The 19,608-nt window shown below is 40.9% G+C and overlaps 1 protein-coding gene across 1 annotated transcript; it reads right to left on the bottom strand.

The window, feature by feature from the left end:
- Positions 1 to 969: 969 nt before the first annotated feature.
- QRFPR (pyroglutamylated RFamide peptide receptor) lies at positions 970 to 19,289 on the bottom strand. The gene is made up of 6 exons (XM_088527690.1): positions 18,906 to 19,289; positions 6,172 to 6,330; positions 5,470 to 5,531; positions 4,486 to 4,721; positions 2,729 to 2,826; positions 970 to 1,388 (listed from the first exon to the last, which is right to left on the bottom strand). The coding sequence occupies exons 1-6, from the start codon at positions 19,243 to 19,245 to the stop codon at positions 985 to 987; spliced, it is 1,299 nt and encodes a 432-aa protein (XP_088383816.1). The 5' UTR covers positions 19,246 to 19,289; the 3' UTR covers positions 970 to 984.
- Between the last annotated feature and the right edge of the window lie 319 nt (positions 19,290 to 19,608).

Here is a 19,608-nt window from a genome sequence, read left to right as displayed (position 1 = left end):
CAAAGCAAGCAGCAATTGCTTAGTTTACCTAGAGCAGAGGGCAAAGAAGCCCTATGTTAGCTTTGGAAGAAAAATACTTTTCTGGAAATAACCCAGTGGTCTTGTTCTCCAATATTCTTCATCTGTAAAACCTATTATAATTTCTGACCCATTATTCAGACATTATCATAATCCATAAAATATTTTCCCCTCTTTGTAGCTGTACAGGAAATGGATATTTTTACGAATCTGGAAGGTCATAAAAATATCCTGGGAGAAGCAGAACACAGATCTTGAGATAGAAGGTGTTTGTCTGCCTGGCCTGAGTGATAAGGAGCACTGAGGCGGCTGCTTAGCCAGGTTCACAGCCCACCTCCTCTTAAAAACCAGTTGAGGCCAGCTGCTTGATCAGGCTTGCAATCAACCACAGACATCCTCTGAACTAGCTTTGGAGGTAAAACACCTGGGAAGGAGGAAGACAATGAGGAAGGCAGGACCCTCAGATTGAGGGCTCGGACCCCCCACTGGTATGCATGCATGCACACCCTCAAGAGAGAGTTGTGCAACCAAAGGCGAGTTTGTCCGCCCCTTCCCCCGCCTGGCTTGCCTCCTGGGTCCTACTGACCCTACGTGCCCGGATGCACCGGGATTAGAGAAGACAGTGCGGAGAGAGGAGCAGGGAAGGAGAGACTCCTAACTCTGAGGTCTGAGCTGTCTCCACAGCAGCCGATCAGCAACTCTCTCTGATCTGCCCGCTCAAGAGGATGTTCAGTTTCAGTATCCCACCAGAGGGTATCTAGTGACTAGTTATCCATGTTTCATTTCTTCTGCGTGTTCTCGCCTGAATAAATACTTAACGTAGCCATTTCGTTCTATGTGGTTATTGCCAAATCCTGAACCCATCCAGAACAGCAGCATGCAAAGTAGAAAAATATATTTCAAACAGTGTGTTCAAAGTTATCAGATAAAGGGAACGCTTTTCCCAGTCTAAAAGCCTTTGTGATGTTACTGCCCATTTCCCAGTGCAGAATGCACAGTAAGGTCAGAGCTGAAAAAGGCAAGATGCTGTTTCAAATTCTTCTTTGAAGTCGGTTGGTCACAGAACTTGACTTCTATATTGCCATCACTGAATGCCTCCCTCCTGGCCTCCTCCAAACCACTGGGACCTCTTCGAGAAACACTTGCCTTCTGCCGCCTCATAGTAATCCCCAAGTTCCCAAGTTGCCTGGCTGGTGATACATTTTCTTTGACAACACAAAAGCAGAGAGCAGACACAAAATTTTTCTTGAAGTTTTCATTCATAAAAGCATACACAATAGGGTTGCAAATAGAATTGAAAAATCCTATAATTTGGACAACAGCAAAGATTATTTTGACTGTCACATCATCATACTCCTTTTCAAAGTTACCTGGAAAACAAAAAAGAAACATGGCATAAGCCCAGAGCAGTATGAACATCTATCAGTAAGCCCATTTATATCCAGTTTGACATTAAAAGCTTATATCTAATATCAAAAAAGCACTTTGCTGGAGGTTCTCAATTTTAGCAATAAAATTTCAGCAGCAAGCAAAGATCAAGCCCTATCACACAATCCTGCTTTGTATACATGTAAGAAAGGACAGAGTAGTCTAAAGGGGTGGGGCAGCGGGAAAAACCATCCACACGGCCACAGGCTGCTAAATGTAGGCTGTGTTTACTGAAGTATTCCTCTGACTCTGCATCTCATGGTCATGAGAAATTTGTAAATACTTCACCATGATGACACTAATCCCTGTATTTTCACTGATTATACACAGCTTCTTTCTCTGTGCTTACATGGATAGGCTCACGGAATAAACACACATGTTCTTGGTGATATCTCACATTTTAATCACTTTAGATAACAGAACCTCTGTATTTTTTTTAATCCAAATCCTTGGCTAAGGAATTTTGGAATTAGCTGTACAAGGGTTTACAAAGTAAGCCAATTCAGGCCTTGCAGCAGTAGAAATAAGCCCCAAAATTGACAGTGGAAACAATGCAAGTATTACACAGAACAGTTTTATAGGGCAATCTCAATATGGGACAACCCAGATAATTTCAAAAGTTACAGCTTAAGCATTTTTGGTTCTCTCCAGTCACAAACACAATTTGGTTCATTTGACTGGCTGTAGTACTCCTGCCTTACCTGCTACAATCTTATCTGCCGTAGAAGAGAGACATACAGCTGTTACCTTTGGTGAGCAGAGCACAGCAGATAGTGATCACTTCAATGCCCTAGCCACAGCCAGCTGCACAGTCCCAGCTGCTATCATTGCTCCCCTGCAGAAGTGGGGAAACCAACAGTGCTCTCTCTCACCTCTCTCCACAAAGTCCAGCACAGTTCACAGCTAGATTCATGTTATTCAGTGCTACAGCTAGGACGAGTAGACCTGGCTGACACACAAGTATTTCTCAGATACCGGATGTATGTTTGCGAGAGTAATGTAAGAGGTTTTTGAAATGTATGTACATCTTCTGTGATCATTGCAGATCTGTCTATAACTCATAGACTTCAGAGAAATGCATCTTTTGTTGACTATGTATCTCTACTACAAGGCATTGATTCATTCAGGATTTATACGCACAACATTAACCTTTGCTAGCAGGAGGGATTTTATAGCTGAAAACCACAGCAGTGCTAGCATTTCACAATCTGCAGTTCCATTATTGGAGGAAAAAAAAAAAAAAAAAAAAAAAAAGAGGCTTTACTTTATTGTAGATACTCACTGTATTCTATCATCATGTGAATCACGTGGAAAGGAGCCCAACAGACTGCAAAGAGAAACACCACTGTCACCATCATAACAATTGCTCGCTTCTTCTTCCTGAAATTGCACCAAGACATTTTATATTGAATAATTAAGTTACAGAAGTTAACCTAAGTTTCACTGAGTTAAATCTGTAAGCATCTTATGATGGATGCAGATGCAAATAACCTCCTGAGAGAGTGCTCCGAAGTACATAATTCCTTTTGAAATAGAACACTGCAGTATCATACACATCCTGTACAGAAATTAACACTTCATAATTTCTCTCTTTCAGGGAAAAGAACACAAGTATTAGTTGCAGCGTGCAATGACATCAGCATGAATTGCAAGGCACTTTCACTCTAAGCAAGAAGAATTCTAGTAGCAACAGATGAGGGGAAAAAAAAAGAAAAAAAAAAAAAAAAAACCACACTTGCAATTCCGCAGTAGATCAAAAAACAAGTGTCCCTTTCTAAAACTGGAAGCACTGACCGTACCTCATTACAAAGAGCATCTAACAGAGCAGGTGAAGCTATGCTCCAGAAATTCCATTTTTATTGCTAGGTGAAGTGCTGGAATAAGGAGCAAGAGATGGACACCCTGCCTTGAACAGCTGACAAACAGACTTCACATGCATTTGAATTTATCCTTATTCCTGAAAGGATATCATCAATATAACTAGGTTTATAGATCCCAGGACAGACCTCTCACACTCGAGCAGTTCACTAGTAGCAACTGTAGCAATCTTCTCTCTGATATGTGAACCATTCACTGAACTAAGGACAAGACAAAGTTTAGATGAATGTTACCCTATGTGATGCAAGATAACACTCTCCTTGAGTTTTAACCAATGATGACCTGCTTCTTTAGGCACTTCCTCATATATTTGTCGAAGGAATCACTTATCTTTAAGTTGCCTGCTAGTATTTTCCTTCCATACTTAATGCGATACTTTCCTCAATGTGCACAGTTTTTAGAAGTTCCTAGCACATTAGTAACAGATCAATTTGCCAAATTAAAGCAAATGTATGTGCCAATATGAAAGGTAGCCAATTTATAGTGTTATATAGCAAAGTTGTTATAAAGGTAAATAAACGTATATATTGGTCAAAATGATAATTATTGGATTTATAACCATACATGCAAAGTTACCATCTAGATAGTCTCACAAGGCACAATAAATCTCAGAACATTCAGATCTTTTTGGAAGCTATATTGAGTTAAACGGTATGAAAGCAGGTTTTAAAATGAATTCTGTTTTGTTTGTTTGTTTCTCCCCATATGCCAATTTAACCTGCAAAGATTTCATAAAGCAGTGGTCACAGTCTCAGAATTACTGAAAGAACTTTCCAAAGAACATAGAAAATTATTTGGAAAAGTGATGCTGTTATTTCCATAAATCACAGCCTACATCTTTTAAAAAGAACAGTTTCACAATGCACAATATGAGATTTATCAAAATGGCTTGATTATCAAAGTGTGTCTATTGAATATTTTGATGAAAACAAACTGTCTAAATTGCCTTAATCAGGCAGCCAAGTGATAAATAGCTAGTTAGCTTTAAATTCTGTGCCATGTTTGAGGGCATCCCATTGGATAACAACAGCCTTTATTACACTGGTTCTCAAGAATTACCAGAAGCACAAATTTGCTTTTTAAAAGTCAAATTTCTGCTTTTTAAAAGTCAAATTTCAAAGCTGTTTTTACTTTATGATCCTTGATATTTTATTTACAAACCTCGATATTTTAGACATTTCGTTCCCATGCATAGCTTGAAGAACGGAAGCATCTCCCACTCGTTTCTTAATCCAGAGTTCGTAACCGATTTTAGTGTACAGGAAAAGCATCAATATCAATGGAAGAAGGAAGAGTATAACAAGAATGAAGGTGGTATATATCTTCTGATAAATAGGACTGGCCCATTCTTCCAAGCAACAAACATATACTTTTTCATATAAAAAGTCGTATTTAACCTGCAACAAGTGTAAAGGAGATGAGTCACTATATTGTCTATCACAAGGGTAAAAAACAAGCACATTCAAATGTTCCTTGCTTTTAATCTAATGATCAAGTTTCAGAAAAACCTTTTAAAGTGAGAAAATTCTTCCAATCACTTTCCACAAGCATTAGTGGATTTACTCAAGCTGACAGACATGCTCTTGCTAATTACTTTTTTTTTTAAAACAGGATTTTCAAAGGAAATTTTAGCTACATACATTGTAAATAGACATAAGTATGTAGACATATCACTAAAAATCCCTATTTAATAACATGTTTCCATTAACATTCAGACTTAAAAGCTACTGATTCAGACAAGGCATTTTTCCAACAGTGCATAACTGCTTAAACTAAAATGAACAGCTAATTACATTTTAAACTAGATAGTGTTCTTCAGGATGTGGAAGAACTGTATGTCATCCTACACTGCTGGGTGTCAATGTACCTATAAAACAAAGCAAGCAATAACGCGGGTTACATTTGCAATTGTTTCTCTTTGAAATAATTGGGGACATAGGTATGACTAGCCCCTGCTGGTAGTCTTTTTCCCACAGCATGGTAGTCATAACCATTCATCTTTCTCACGCTGGTATCCAGAACAGCTTCATTTCTGCTAATCCCCTCTCTCATTTGTCAGGAAGCTTATTCAATCTTGTTGCTAACCTTGCCAAAAGGTCCAGCAAGAGCTGAGTTTAAAATAGAAATTTCCATTTTCTAACATACCTCAAGCCGTTGCACATGCCACATAGGTGACCCAACAATAACTGCCAGCAACCAGACCATACCTGTAAACAAATACATTTTTTAGTACTCTGTACAACAAGAAGTATAAGCTTTCGTGTCAACAAGTTTAATGGCTTCATCTGTGAGACACAGGTGAAGTAGACAAATTGATAACAACATTTTTCATCTAAGTCAATCAGACAGCATTTGTACCACAGCATCTTCTTCAGTTGTCAGTCTCCCTTCTTTTAAAATATCTTCATTTACTGGGATCGGAGTGCAAGATAAATTTAATTTACATAAGTAACATTCACTATGCTCCTTGTGTAACAGTGGAAGGACCATGCAGAACTGTGACATTCCTTTAGCAGTGCTTCTATATTTTGAAGACTTCTGCTTAAACAAAACGCTTCTGCTTAAACAAAACGCCTGTCCAAAATCTATCAGAGTCCTGAACAAATAAATCTTTGACTTGGGATTCTGGATTTATTGTCAGGATTTTCACTAGTAATCACTCCACACTCAGACACTATCCCTAAGGTACTTATAAACATTACCAGATTTGGCATCAACTCCACCTCTGCATTGGTAGCCATGTCTGTGTCTTTTGCTCTTCATATCACCTACCCTAGAGTCATTGACACGATTAATTCCCCAATAACAGTCAAGCAAGATGAATCCTAGAGATGCCTAAAATCTTACCAAGCATTGTGAAAGCTCTTTTATTGGTATACTGCCACTTCATTCTCAGTGGATGCACAATTCCCTGGTGTCTTTCCATAGCAATACAGGTCATCGTGAGAATCTCAGTTACAATAGCAGTGGATTGAACAAATGGTACCATCTTGCAAGCAAAGGCCCCTGCAACAGTCAGAAGGTAAATTAACCAATTCTTGCAGCTGATGGAGAAATATTAACACTAGACTTCATTACTGAAGTGATATTGCAGGGCAGGGGAGGGGGAGAGAAAAAAACGTTTCTCATATATATTTTAACAGCTACACTGACATGTTGCCTATTTTCAGCTCTTCAAAGGGTGCCTTCAGTATTCATTCCTCTTGTACACCAACACACCTGCAAAAACAAGAATTCTTGCTTTGCTCTTTATCAGAATCAAACAAACAAACAACAACAAAAAAGAATAAGTTTTCAACCATCTACTTTCAAATGTCCCAAATTCCAGGGACACTACCTTTTACCTCAGCAGATTATTCCTCAGTTTTATGAAGTTTTCATTGTTTTCAGGTTTGAATTTTGCTTGTTCCGTTGTTACCAATACATCTCTTCTGTTCATTTAAATATCTCTCTGTTTCTGTACACTCTGTCACTTTAAAGCATCATTCTACCAACTGATATGTGCAATTTCTCTAACAGGCTTAATTCAATCTCTTCATTTTTCTCTCACTCTTCTGATTAATACATTATGCTAATGATGCTACCCAAATTAAATGTTGTATCCAGTGTGCAGCTTCACAAGGCTTCCACAGTTCCCTGCTGTGAGGTACTGTATTTATGCACAGCTAGCACAGACCTACGGCCTTCCTTTCTGCGATAGCTTCCTGAAAGTTAGGTATTTAATTTTTAGCCTACTATTAGTCATTCTCTATTACGTACTTTCAAGTCTCAAACATCTTAACAGCCATGATTTGAATGACTCTCTCTAAATATATATATATATTTTAAATCAACACCTTTGCTAACTTTCTTCCCACTTAATCTCTTTTAATCCGCATTTCTGACTCTAACGCAATTTTGTATGTCTGTATTCTTACAGCTCTCTCCAGTTCGCTATCAATTATTTATTTTATTAACAGCCGAGTTATTTCCTGTATTTGATCATTAATTATTCTTCCCATATAATAATCCATACAATTCAAGATATCAGATACTCATTTGGCTTCAATTTTCAGTTATTCTTTAAGATACATCTTTGTGACTCTTAGGCATTAAAAATAAATAAATAAACAACATAGAAATACAACAAGAAGCTAGCAAAAGTTAATTCTGCCCTTCAAGGGGGAAGAGGGAAAGTTCTGTCCAGTATGCCAGGCCAAAAGCCACTGCAACTTGCTGGTCTTATCAATCCTGACCGGCAAAAAACACAACCACACACACACACTGCAACACCCTCTCTATACTAGTATGTATTTTGCCAGGATGTTAGATAAAGCAGGATAAGGCATCTTGCCATGTCAACTGTAATTTATACAGTAAAATATCTACCACTTCTTCCTCTACCTCAGTAAGTGCACAAAGCAAATCCCTTAAGAAATGAGACCCACATGTCACCAACCCACCATCTCATCAGTTTATCAGGACTCCCAGTCGAGTACAGGAAGAACTTACACACACAAGCACCAGGCCCACTTTGGAAAATTCACAGTCATTGCCAGATGATAAAAAGTACAAGCCCAAATCACACTTTCTTCACACATGCCAAATGCTGAAGACAAACAGATAAGAGGCTACGATCCACAAACTTTAAATCAGAAGTCTCTAAATCTAAAGCCAAACAGAAAGATTCTTCAGTCAGATTCAAAACACTACTGAATCAAAAGGGGGTCTTCCATTATTGGCTTTTGGTTTTTGTTCTCATTGACAGAGTAAACTAGAAGTAACTCCTGATGCATGTAAATAACAGAAGAACAAAATTTGCTCCCGAGAGAAAAATGCTTATTAAACTCCTATTTCATTAAATAAATCAGTTCAAGTTGGAGTGCTGGAGCTGTAGCAAAAATTGTTACATGCTCCTTCTCATAGTTTGGAAAAAAAAAAAAAAAAAAAGCCAAAAACAACCACGCACATTAAGCCTACTTGAACAGTGTTTCATTATATGGTTCTTACTTTAATGCATTACTCCTTTGCTGAAATCCCAGCATTCCAAAGAATTCTGCAAGCAATGTCAGTCAGGCAGTGTCAGCCTGTTATGCTACTTAAGTAATAAAAACCAGACAGTGACATTCACTAAAACTGCAATAGCTTGGCACAGTTTTAGTCTTACATGTAGCTATTCAGAGCACAAACAGAATATCAAAGTTCAACAGGCAGTGACAGCCAAATCAAGGATCAAAGATTTACAGTTGCTTTAATCGCCTCTTATCGATATCGTCTCATTTTCTTCCCAATAACTTGTATATTTAAGCTTGTTCAAAGACAGCACAAGCTACCACTGTGCCTTTAACTGAGCTGCCAGCAGAAAAGTCAACAAAAACTCTTTCATCCCTTTGGAGAGACAAATCAACTAAGTTGCATGGAAATAACTGTTAAATGGGTAGTAAAAGAAAAACAATCTGCAGAATATCTACAGATTGATTCTAATACGCTAAACTACAGGAGACTGCCAGAAATGTGATACAAAAGGATGCTTTTCACTACAGAGTGAGCTGGCCGAAATAACAACACACAGTCACACAGCGTGCATTTTGTCTTCTGATGGATTGAACTCTTGTGGCCAAAGGAAACAGAATGACATATTCACTTTCATAATCAAAAAAATAACATGAAACTTGCAAAAGGGCAGCAGCTAAAAGCTACTCCAAGAGCCTCTATATACCTATAATAAAGAGAGCAATATTTCAACCCCCCTAAAGCTTCTCATATCACTAAGGCCAGGATCACTGAGTATCGACGTGTATTAACATTACGTTATCACTTCAGGGCTCTTTTACTTGTCCTGAGTTGTCACCCCTACTATACAAAAGCTTCCCATCTTCTGAAACTATGCAATGCTCCTCAAATTCAAATAAAATCCAATGTCAACATACTTCGGAACCATCATTCCTAATAATGTTTGAATGATACTGGAGTCAGCATGCTCAACTAAAGAGGATATGTTTTCTAAAAAAAAAAAAAAAAAAAAAAAAAATGCTCTAATCTTATTTTTCAAAACTTGGATGATTTATAAGCAGATATCAACCATTCCAAACTGCACAGGTAATGACTGAAGGTTTTCTCCAAGTCTTTCAATAAGCTATACAGAGCCTACATTTTCAAACTACACTCTCCACTTTTGTACAAATGGAAAGTGAGGTTCATATTTATGCTTAAATAATATAACTATTCTAGAACAGCGAGGGTGTAGAAATAAACATGAAAGACAATCTGGAATCATTATTTCCAATTATTAAAAAGTTTTATGTGAAAGTTAAAAAGCTTTATGCAATCACACTGATCATTCCAATGATATTCTGAAACTGAGCACGTATGTGGAAAATAATTATTCAGTAACTCTTTTCAAAACACTTTAAATGAACAAGCCCTAAATCATATTTCTGCTTCACAGAAAGCCTGTTGCTGTAGAGTTAGACTAGATCTCTGAAAGGGCTTCAGATGGATCTGGGGGGTCTAATTGTCAATTTTTCCTTTGGGACCTGCCTAGTCTTCAAAGTGCTGACTCTACTGCTCTCTTCCTGCAGGTATTTCCAGGCAACAGGTTCCTAGCATGGCCTTACAGAGCTGCCCTAGTCTCTCTCCTCACAGAAGAGAATCACAGATCCATGGAATAACTCAGGTTTAAAAGGACCTCAGGTCTCTAGTCCAAGCTCCTTCCCAGAGCACGCTCAGCTATGAGGCCAGGCCAGGTTGTTCCAGACTTTTTCAGTCAGGTCTTAAAAAAAATGATAATAAAATAAAAATAAAATAAAAATCAACTTCTTTGAGCAGCCTCCTCCTCTGCTGGACTTTTGTCACAGAGGAAAACATCTTCCTTATATCCAGTTCAAACATTTTGTTCCAGCCTGTTGACTCTTATCTCTCCACCAGTGTGAAGAGCGTGGGCTCATCTTCTCAATAAACTCCTCAAGACCTCCCCCAAAGCTGCTGCTGCTTCTTCAGGCTGAAGACAACCTGCTCCCTCAGCTTCTCCTCCAAGGGCAAGTGCTCCTGCCCCAAACATCTGCATGACTCTCTGCTAATCTCATTCCAGCTCTTTCCAACTTCTTTCTTGTACTGAGGGTGCAAAACTAGACAAATTACTTAAGATACTAAACACAGTCCTGCTTTCAAGACTCAACCAGGTAAGGAAGACTTTGCTGGATCACAGTGTACTCAAACACAGCTATGACATCTCTTCTTCCTTCACTTTCCATAATCTGGGTGAATGCTGTACTCAGTGAACAAGGGAAGTCTGGAAAAAGGCAACTGGAATTCTTGTTTTTCATCTCTTGAGGAGGAAAGCCTTATTACAGAAAGAGAAAAACACAGAAAACAGCCACAGGTTATGCTAGCACATTAAATTTAGACAGCATAATTAAAACAAGACTAGGATATGCAACAAACATCTCCCTGTCTCAAACGCTGTCATATCTTCAAAAGTCAAACTAATTTTCAGATGTTTATACTCAGGCTTGTCACAGAGTAACAGAGGAATTCAAAGGAATATACCATTTTCTTTGTGGCCTCCTTTTTTCCTAACCAAGCTGGTAAAGATTTGGTTGTCCAAACTATGGTTCGGAAAGAATAAGGTTTAACAGCTAATAACTTCTAACAGTTTTATCACTTCTCCGTTTTCCAACATTGTGCCAACCAGTAGCACTTCAGCATATTTCTTGATCCATAAATACTCGCAATACCAATTCAACAGAATAAATACATAACCCTTTGCCTATTCGTATCAACATATTCTTCATTGAAGGCATTTCCTAAACTTTAAATTGCTGTGTTACAGCACAGAGGGCTTTCCCATTAAGGTTTCAAAGCAAATATAGAATAATTGCTGTGATAAGAGGTCTGACAGCAAGAACAATTCCGCAATTCACCAATAGAATCAATTATTTTGTTTGGAACATGTCTGCTAGATATTTCAGTTATTTGTATCAGACAATACATCCCTATCATGATATGCTCAAATGTAATAAATCAATATCAGATTGAAAGTCATCTGAGAAGAGGAATGGATTTGTATTTCATCTTTATGATAAAAGCACTTGAAAGTTATTTTTTATTTATTTTTAAGCAATATATTCCTCAGAACAAAGCTTTGGATGCTATCTGCACAGGACAACTAGGAAGAGAGGAACATAAAGAAGCAAAGACTAGAAGCCACTCAGGAGAAAGAAGTATTAGGCAGATTGTTTAAAACTCACTATTTATATTGTTTTGGGGTTTATTAGAGCTAACCAGCATTTGAACAAAGGTTCACATTGGCGAACAAAGGTTTATTTTGCTAAAGAAAGTAACCACTTTCCGGCCATAGGGGAAAGAAGGGAAGATGTTTTATTACCTCCATACATGCTGAAATAACATTGAAAAACCAAAAAGGTTTTAAGAGAAACTTTTAGAAACTTGTTTTAAGTTGCCTGCCTTATCATCAACAAAAATCTACAGCCACTATGAAGAAAACAGCCATAATTGTTTTCCTTCATCACACAGGTACTTGTCTCTTGTTCTGATTATTGAAATCAGACATACTCATATTTTAAAAGATGAGAAACAGAATTAATAAGCAGAAAAGTATACTTTTCCTCTTCAAATCTATGAATAAAAATAAGGTAGGAAAGGGTTTGATTTACTTGCTTCAAATAAGCTTAACTGATGCAGCAATTAGAAGAGTTCATTCACTGCCTACAGATAACGCCATTGAAAATAACTCAGTCCTGCATTTCAATTACAAAGCAACTTCCACCCAACAATTCCACTATACTTAGTTAATGAGAACCTTATTCTTGTTCACCATTTTCTAACATCTTTCCTTAAGAGAAAAACCCATACATACTTAAAATATCTTCTCATATAACAAGATTCTTAATTTTCAAGACAACCTCTTTCTAAGAAAAAAAGCTATAAAGTACAGTTACCATTTGAGCAGCTACCATTGATTTAAATAAACCAAGCTAGCTGCTCATTTAAACCCGCTGATTTACTAAGCCAAATTGTTTCACTTGTTAAACATACAATAGCTTTAGTTAGTTAATGAAGTTAGCATTTTTAAGATCAGTAGCAAAACTGTGTTGACATCATAAACCCCAAGTCATTAATCAACAACTAAGAAGTCAAATTCAGATTCTAGGAAGATAAAGTTCAGGAAAAAGGGTGCCACTGTCTGCTTCCCAACACAGAGCCCAGAGCCAAATGTCAAAGAAAGCTGGCAGATTTCAAGGCTATGCCCCATAGAACATACAGTATCCATGCAATGACTCCTCTGAGCACACAGATAATCACAGCTCCAGTCCATTACCATTTCTGATGCCCTTCCATGGACTGAAGCCTTCTGGTGCTAAATAGGGTGGTGGCATAACTGAAGTCTTCTTCTCAGATTCCTATATACCATTTTCTTGGTTTGCACTATGGTTAGTCTTTCAGAAGACAATTTTGTTTTAGTTCTTATGTAATCCATTAAGTAGCTTTAGGAAACTAAAGTGCAGTGAAAGATTACAGCTTTCTTTTTTCCAATCTTTTTTCTATTTTCTTTCACAATCTTCTTTCCAAAGTTTTTTTTTTTTTACAAGGCCCTTGAAAAAAATCTTTGTTTCCCCCCTCCACTTAAATCCCCTCAAAACAAAAATATGTGGCTTTTAAAATACATATGTAATACATATTACCTAATATTTTTAGTATGTATCAAAATATTTAGCTTTCTACCAGGCAAGTATGTTGCTTCAGTAAACACTTCAAATAAATGTTTCAATGTTGTTTTCACTAACAACTTAATATTGATAATTTCCGATGCGGAAAGAAAATAATTTCCGCAGGATTTCTGGGAATTAAAATAACTAATTGCTTCTCCTTTTCAAAAGGCTAAGAAGTTCCCAGAAGTATTCCTTGCACATAGCTGAAAAGTGGATGGTTTACTCAATGATTAAAGTTTTCCCTAAAGATAACATATTCAGAAAATTGCATATATAAATGATGTTCCTTTATACGATATTCCCTTCATATCTTAATCAACAAACATTGTCCATGTATGAGGTAGCAGTTTCATTACTCATATAAAACGTCTTTTTTTTTTTATTTGGGTAAAAAAACAAATTTCTAAAGCCATTTTGTGATAATGTTCTAACAGAGGCAGGAGCAGTCTCACATTTATTGAACAAGCCCTTGTGCTTAAGTCTATGGAGTAACTATGGAGTAAGTATCACAGTATTAAACCAGTTCTCTGAAGCTCCCATGGTACACGCAAGATCTATTTTCTTGTATTATGCGAATCCAGGAACAAAACTAAAACAGTTTCCATCCTATAACAGATGATATACTTGAAGGTTTTTCAAACCGCATTGGACAATACATGTTGTTTTATATCAGTTCTTGAGAATACAGGAATTTTGTGTCCTTAGTGTATAATCTGTGATGCATAATTCCCTCCTATGTCACATATACAGAAAAAAGTTTCAGTTCGCATACATCTCCCCAGAAGAAGGTATGAGCATTGCACACGACAGTAAGATCTGTGCTAGGTTAGACTGATCATTTCTAGGCAGCTATGGCAGGTGAGATGAAATGCCATAGCACAAACTCACACAATTAGACCTTGAAAAATGCATAATCTAGTCACCAACACATCAGAGTCCAGACCACTACCTCTCTGCTGGGATCTGGAAGAATGGACCACAAAGATTGCCCTAGCTCACCAAGTTATTCCATCCCAGCACCACCCACCCTCTTTCCTCCTAGATTCACAGGCTTCTCCCGCTTATCAGTTTAGAGCCACTGCAATGGGCACTACATAGTCTGAAAGGCAAATTGGAATCAGCAGCAGCTTACTTCAAAATACAGCAGTCAATGAGTGAAAAACAAACACAAACATGCAAGGATGTGGGATAGCTAAGCAGCAAAGCTTTGCTACTAGAACAGAAAACTACTGCAGGAAGCTATGTGCAATTGTGGCACAAAATCAGTGCAAGTGGGCTGTTTTGGGAAGGATAAAAGTTGGAGATCGAGATCTCAGCTGAAGAAAGAGACTTGCTAACAGGGAGGGAAGCAGCAAATGACAAGCATAGCCCTGGTTCACTCAGAGCAAGGCAAAGATGTTCAATTATTTTACAACAGGAAGGAGGTAGTGAGTGCCCCACTAAACCAATTACTGCTACATCAAATATTTTACATCAGCCATTTTATTTAGTGGTCACACAAATTCATTAATGATATTACACTTGGTAATAAAATAAACAAAACTCTATGTTAAATGTGTGGCTACTAATAGCTTCCTTTTGTCAACATTGTTTGCTGCTTTTCATTTTAGCCAGATGTCACTTGGTCCCTCTATTATAATAAACTAAGGTTATTTTCTTTTTTAATACACTCACTGTAAAATACATTCGCAGACTATCTTCAGATAGATTACTATCCTTGCCACTGCTCATAAGCAAATGCCTGAAAATACACAACAGCAGAGCCAGGGGAATAAGGCAGGATCTCCCTGGCACAGATAGGAATTATCTTGTTCTTGAGGAAACAGACCAATCCTGAGACATCATCTCTTACACAGCAGGAGGCAGAAGCATCTTTCTTACATCCCTGACTTGATCTAAAATGTTTAGACACAACTTAAATCGCAAAGTCAAAATCGTAGAAACAGGAGATTCAAATGGATGAATCTCTCATGTCCTGTATATATCAGATGAGCATACTTAGTAGCACGTTAATAGAGTTTGAGATTACTTGGAAATTGTTCAGTACCACAGAAAATTCCAGAAATAAGTCAGAAAGAAGTTTCTAGTGTCATAGTGAAGAAGGGAAATGAATTCCCGTACAGATGTCCAAGAATATCAGACAAAAAAAAAAAAATCAACATTCATTACAAAGATTATTTTTAATCTCTGAGAGGGATGTCTATATATGTAACATCTTAAGCAAGGATACGCAGCTCTTGATACAAGATGTTCTGGTTAAGACCTAAGAACACCCAAGAAGGAGAACTGGCTACCACATGCAACTTAGTTTTCAACCTAGTCTTTTCACACCAAGAAGCTGTCTTACCGAAGAGCAAATGAGGTGTCTAAAACCAGACATCTACTGCTCTTCTAGATTTCTTCAGTAAACAAGATGCCTGTATGCACCACGGAGAAGTGACAGAGGATGTAGAGAAGACCCTCACCTCTCTGCAACAGCAGCCAGAGGCCTGTTACCCAGGACCCCAAATCATAGGATTATAGAATGCTTAAGGTTGGAAGGGACCTCTAGAGGTCATCTAGTCCAACCTCCCTGCACACGCAGGGTCACCTAGAGCACGTGGCACAGGACTGCGTCCAACTGGGTTTTAAAGATCTCCAGAGAAGGAGACTCCACAACCTCTCCGGGCAGCCTGTTCCAGTGCTCTGTCACCCTCACTGTTAGGAATTTTTTCCTTAAGTTCATGTGGAACTTTTGGTGCTTCAGTTTGTGGCCATTACCTCTAGTTCTGTCGGTGGCCACCACTGAAAAGAGGCCAGCACCATCCTCCTCACTGCCTCCCTTGAGGTACTTATAGACACTGATCAGGTCCCCTCTCAGCCTTCTCTTCTCCAGGCTGAACAGGCCCAGCTCCCTCAGCCTCTCCTCATAGGGCAGATGTTCCAGGCCCCTGATCATCCTTGTGGCCCTGCGCTGGACTCTCTCCAGCAGCTCCATATCCCTCTTGTACTGTGGGGCCCAGAACTGGACACAATACTCCAGATGGGGCCTCACCAGGGCTGAGTAGAGGGGCAGGATCACCTCCCTCGACCTGCTGGAGACGCTCTTCTTAACGCACCCCAGGATCCCCTTGGCCTTCTTGGCCACGAGGGCACACTGCTGCCTCATGGTCAACTTGTCGTCCACCACAACGCCCAGGTCCTTCTCCGCAGAGCTGCTCTCCAGAAGGTCAGTCCCCAGCCTGTCCTGGTGTCTGGGGTTATTCCTCCCCAGGTGCAGGACCTTGCACTTGGCCTTGTTGAATTGCATGAGGTTTTTCACTGCCCAGTTGTCCAGTCTGTCCAGGTCCCTCTGGATGGCAGCACAGCCCTCTGGGGTATCGGCTACTCCTCCCAGTTTGGTATCATCAGCAAACTTGCTGAGGGAGCACTCTGTGCCTTCATCCAGGTCATTGATGAATGAATTGAACAGGACTGGACCAAGGACTGACCCCTGGGGGACCCCGCTAGCTACAGGCCTCCAACTAGACTCTGCACTGCTGATCAACCACCCTCTGAGCTCTGCCATCCAGCCAGTTCCTAATCCACCTCACTGTGCACTCATCTATCCCACACTTGAGGAGCTTGCCCAGGAGGATGTTGTGAGGGACGGTGTCAAAAGCCTTGGTGAAGTCGAGATAGACGACATCCACTGGTCTCCCCTCATCTGTTCAGCTTATCATTCCATCATAGAAGGCTATCAGCAAGATTTCCCCTTGGTGAATTCATGCTGACTACTCTTCAGCATCTTCTTGTCCTCCATGCGCCTGGAGACAACGGCCAGTATGAGCCATTCCATCACTTTTCCAGGGACAGAGGTGCTCAACCGGTAATTAGTCCTTTCCAACTGCACCCCCAAAACACCTTAAAAAACAACTGCTCAAAAAGGGTAAAAAAAACCTTCAAATGCTCAGCAACCCAAGGATATCTCTAGTAGCAAGTGTCTCAGAACACATCCCATCAGGGATTATTATTATTATCATAGCAGTTGAAGTGCCTTGTCCTTAACAAGGCTGGAGCCTGCAATGCTTGGAGCAGAGGTCTTGCACTAGGGCAAAAGAGAATAAGCTTTCTCTAAAAAGGGGAGGCAAAATAAAAACTAAATCAGTAAGGCCTGCAACAGCGATACTCCTCCTAGCCTGGTAGTCTCCTTTTTGCAGTATGCCTGTAATCACTGTTCATGCTTCACAATACGAGCCTTGGGAGTCGGATACCCTTGAAGGAATCAATTTATATCTCATTTGTTTTCCCCAATTTTACTTATCTCTTTTTCAGCAGTCAAGGGCAAGATTCATCAAATACATCACCTATCCTATCAGTACCGTGTTACTGAAAGTTAATTATTCTCACAAGACCATAGAGGTTGATATCAAGGTCAATGGGATGTACTGAGGCACTTTATTAAATATGCTCTAGCACAGCAAGAGGACAGTGAAACCTGCACAACAGCATATTTTAAGTTATCCAACTCCTGGATACTTCTGGTTTGCAGAAGAACAAGATCTTTTCTGCTGCAAAATCATCCCTTATAATATTTCCTTATATATGATTGTGAACCATCACATTGATATCATGAGAAGGAAGAGAACTGTCCTGTGGGAAAGTTAATTCACCTCTATACAATGCAAAAAATACGCTGATGGCCAGAAAAAAATCTACACATCAGTGAGACAATTACAGGAGCATGATGTAACTTCAAAGACACAAGCAAGTCTAAAAAATAATTTATCATTCCAACATAATGAGAATTGTGTTTAAGAGAAATAGTTATCAAGCTTTTTTTTAAAAAAAAAAAAATCTCTAAATCCTGCAATCCTGGAAAAAAAGCTCACCCTTTACAACATTTGGTTCACAAGTTACCTTGTAAACATTCAAGCCACTTGCTAAAAACATGCAAACACACCAAGCCTGACATCCTAAGAAAACTGGTCAAGTTCCTTGTGCATTACATTTGTTCAGACACCAAGATATCTGACTACACACACGAGTAGCTCATAAATTCCGAGTACCCTATAACATGTATTCTCACTGCCTCCCACCTTGTTTTTTTCCAAGCATTTTTTCCAGAGAAGGGTTAAAGGGTTCTATCTCCAAGTCTAATGATCTCAAAAGAAATTAAGCTAAATAAAGATGGGATGATGTTTTACTTGCCCACCAGAGCTCATTAATTTGGAGGCCCGGGGGAAGGGGCGGGGGGGAAGAGGGAAAAAAAGTCTCCTCTGCACGAGATGGTCTGTAGTTTCTTACAAATACACTGCAACTTTTAAGAAGACACGAGGACGAAAGTGCAAGAGATCTAACATAACCCGAAGGAATAGTGCAGCCGTTATTTAACGCCGCTGAAAAGCGTCTCGCAGTGCACTGAGGGTAACTGCCAGAGCACCTGAGAGGGACGAATCTCTAATCCCCGTCGAGGGGCAGGCGCGCCCCAAGGGAGCCAGCGGCTCCCGGGAGCACAGCCCTCCTAAGTTTTCATCAGTTCCAACGCTGCGAGAGTACTGCGAGAGAACTTGACAAGCGTGCTCAGCAGCTCACGGACATAACGCTGTCGACAGCGTTTCCACTAAATACACTACGAGAGACCGGCAGCCCCTCGCAGGCGGGTCACTGGGTTTGCTCCTGGCTCGCGCTCGGCCGCGCGGAGCCCAACGGCCGCGCGGCACCTGCCACCCTCACGGCTGGGCGGGAGGAAAGCAGCGGCTTCACGTGGCGTTCTTCGCTGACCAGCGCTGCCCCGCAGCAGCCTCTCCGCCTCCCGCAGCCTCCAGCAGCCCCGTAAGGGCTGGGACCGTCCCCCCGCCCGCCCCGGCCCCTCAGCCCGCGTCCCGGCCACCCCTGTGCCCCATCACGCACCGCCGAGCCAGTTGGAGGAGATGTTCTGCAGCATGGTGAAGGGGACGCAGAAGAAGGCGATGAGGAGGTCGCTGAGCGCCAGGGAGCAAATGAAGATGTTGGTGACGGTCCTCATTGCTTTGCTGCGGGTCACTACATAGAGCACGAGGCAGTTGCCGAAGAGCGCCAGGGCGAAGATGAGCACGCAAACGAGCACGAAGGCCACCTTGGTGCGCCCCGGCAGCTCGGGGATGTACACGAGGGGCCGCAGCCCGTAGAGGGCGATGAACTGCTCGCGCGTCACGTTGTTGTCCCGCAGTAGCTGCGCGAACTGCTCCGGGGTGATGTTCAGGGACCGCATGGCGCCGTCAGATCCCCCGTACCCTTCAGCGCGCCCGCTGATGCCGCCCCCGGCGCCCCGCCATAGCCGACCCGCTGCGGGGCCAAGCACCCGGAGCGAGTGCGCGGGCGGCGCCGCGGGGAATAAGGCCGCGGAGGCAGCGCCGAGACGCGTCGGCGGAGCCAGGGGCACCCCCGCGCGGGCAACGCGGCGGCAGAGCCTCCGCTCCGCGCTCTCCGCACCGCGCGGCGACAAAACTTCGAGGCGGCAGAGCCCGCCCCCCGCGGGAGGGGGCGCTTTACACGGCGCCGCGGCCAATCCGCGTGCAGCGCGGGGCCGCGCCCCGCTGCGGAGCGCGTGCCCGCCAACGGCCCTAACGGCTCC

The sequence above is a fragment of the Tinamus guttatus genome, unplaced genomic scaffold (genome assembly GCF_059628265.1).
Source record: "Tinamus guttatus ecotype Peru unplaced genomic scaffold, ASM5962826v1 Tinamus_guttatus_pri_ptg000288l, whole genome shotgun sequence".
NCBI lineage: Eukaryota > Metazoa > Chordata > Aves > Tinamiformes > Tinamidae > Tinamus > Tinamus guttatus.
Note: the sequence above shows the minus strand (reverse complement) of the source record. Positions and strands in the feature narration are given on the sequence as shown.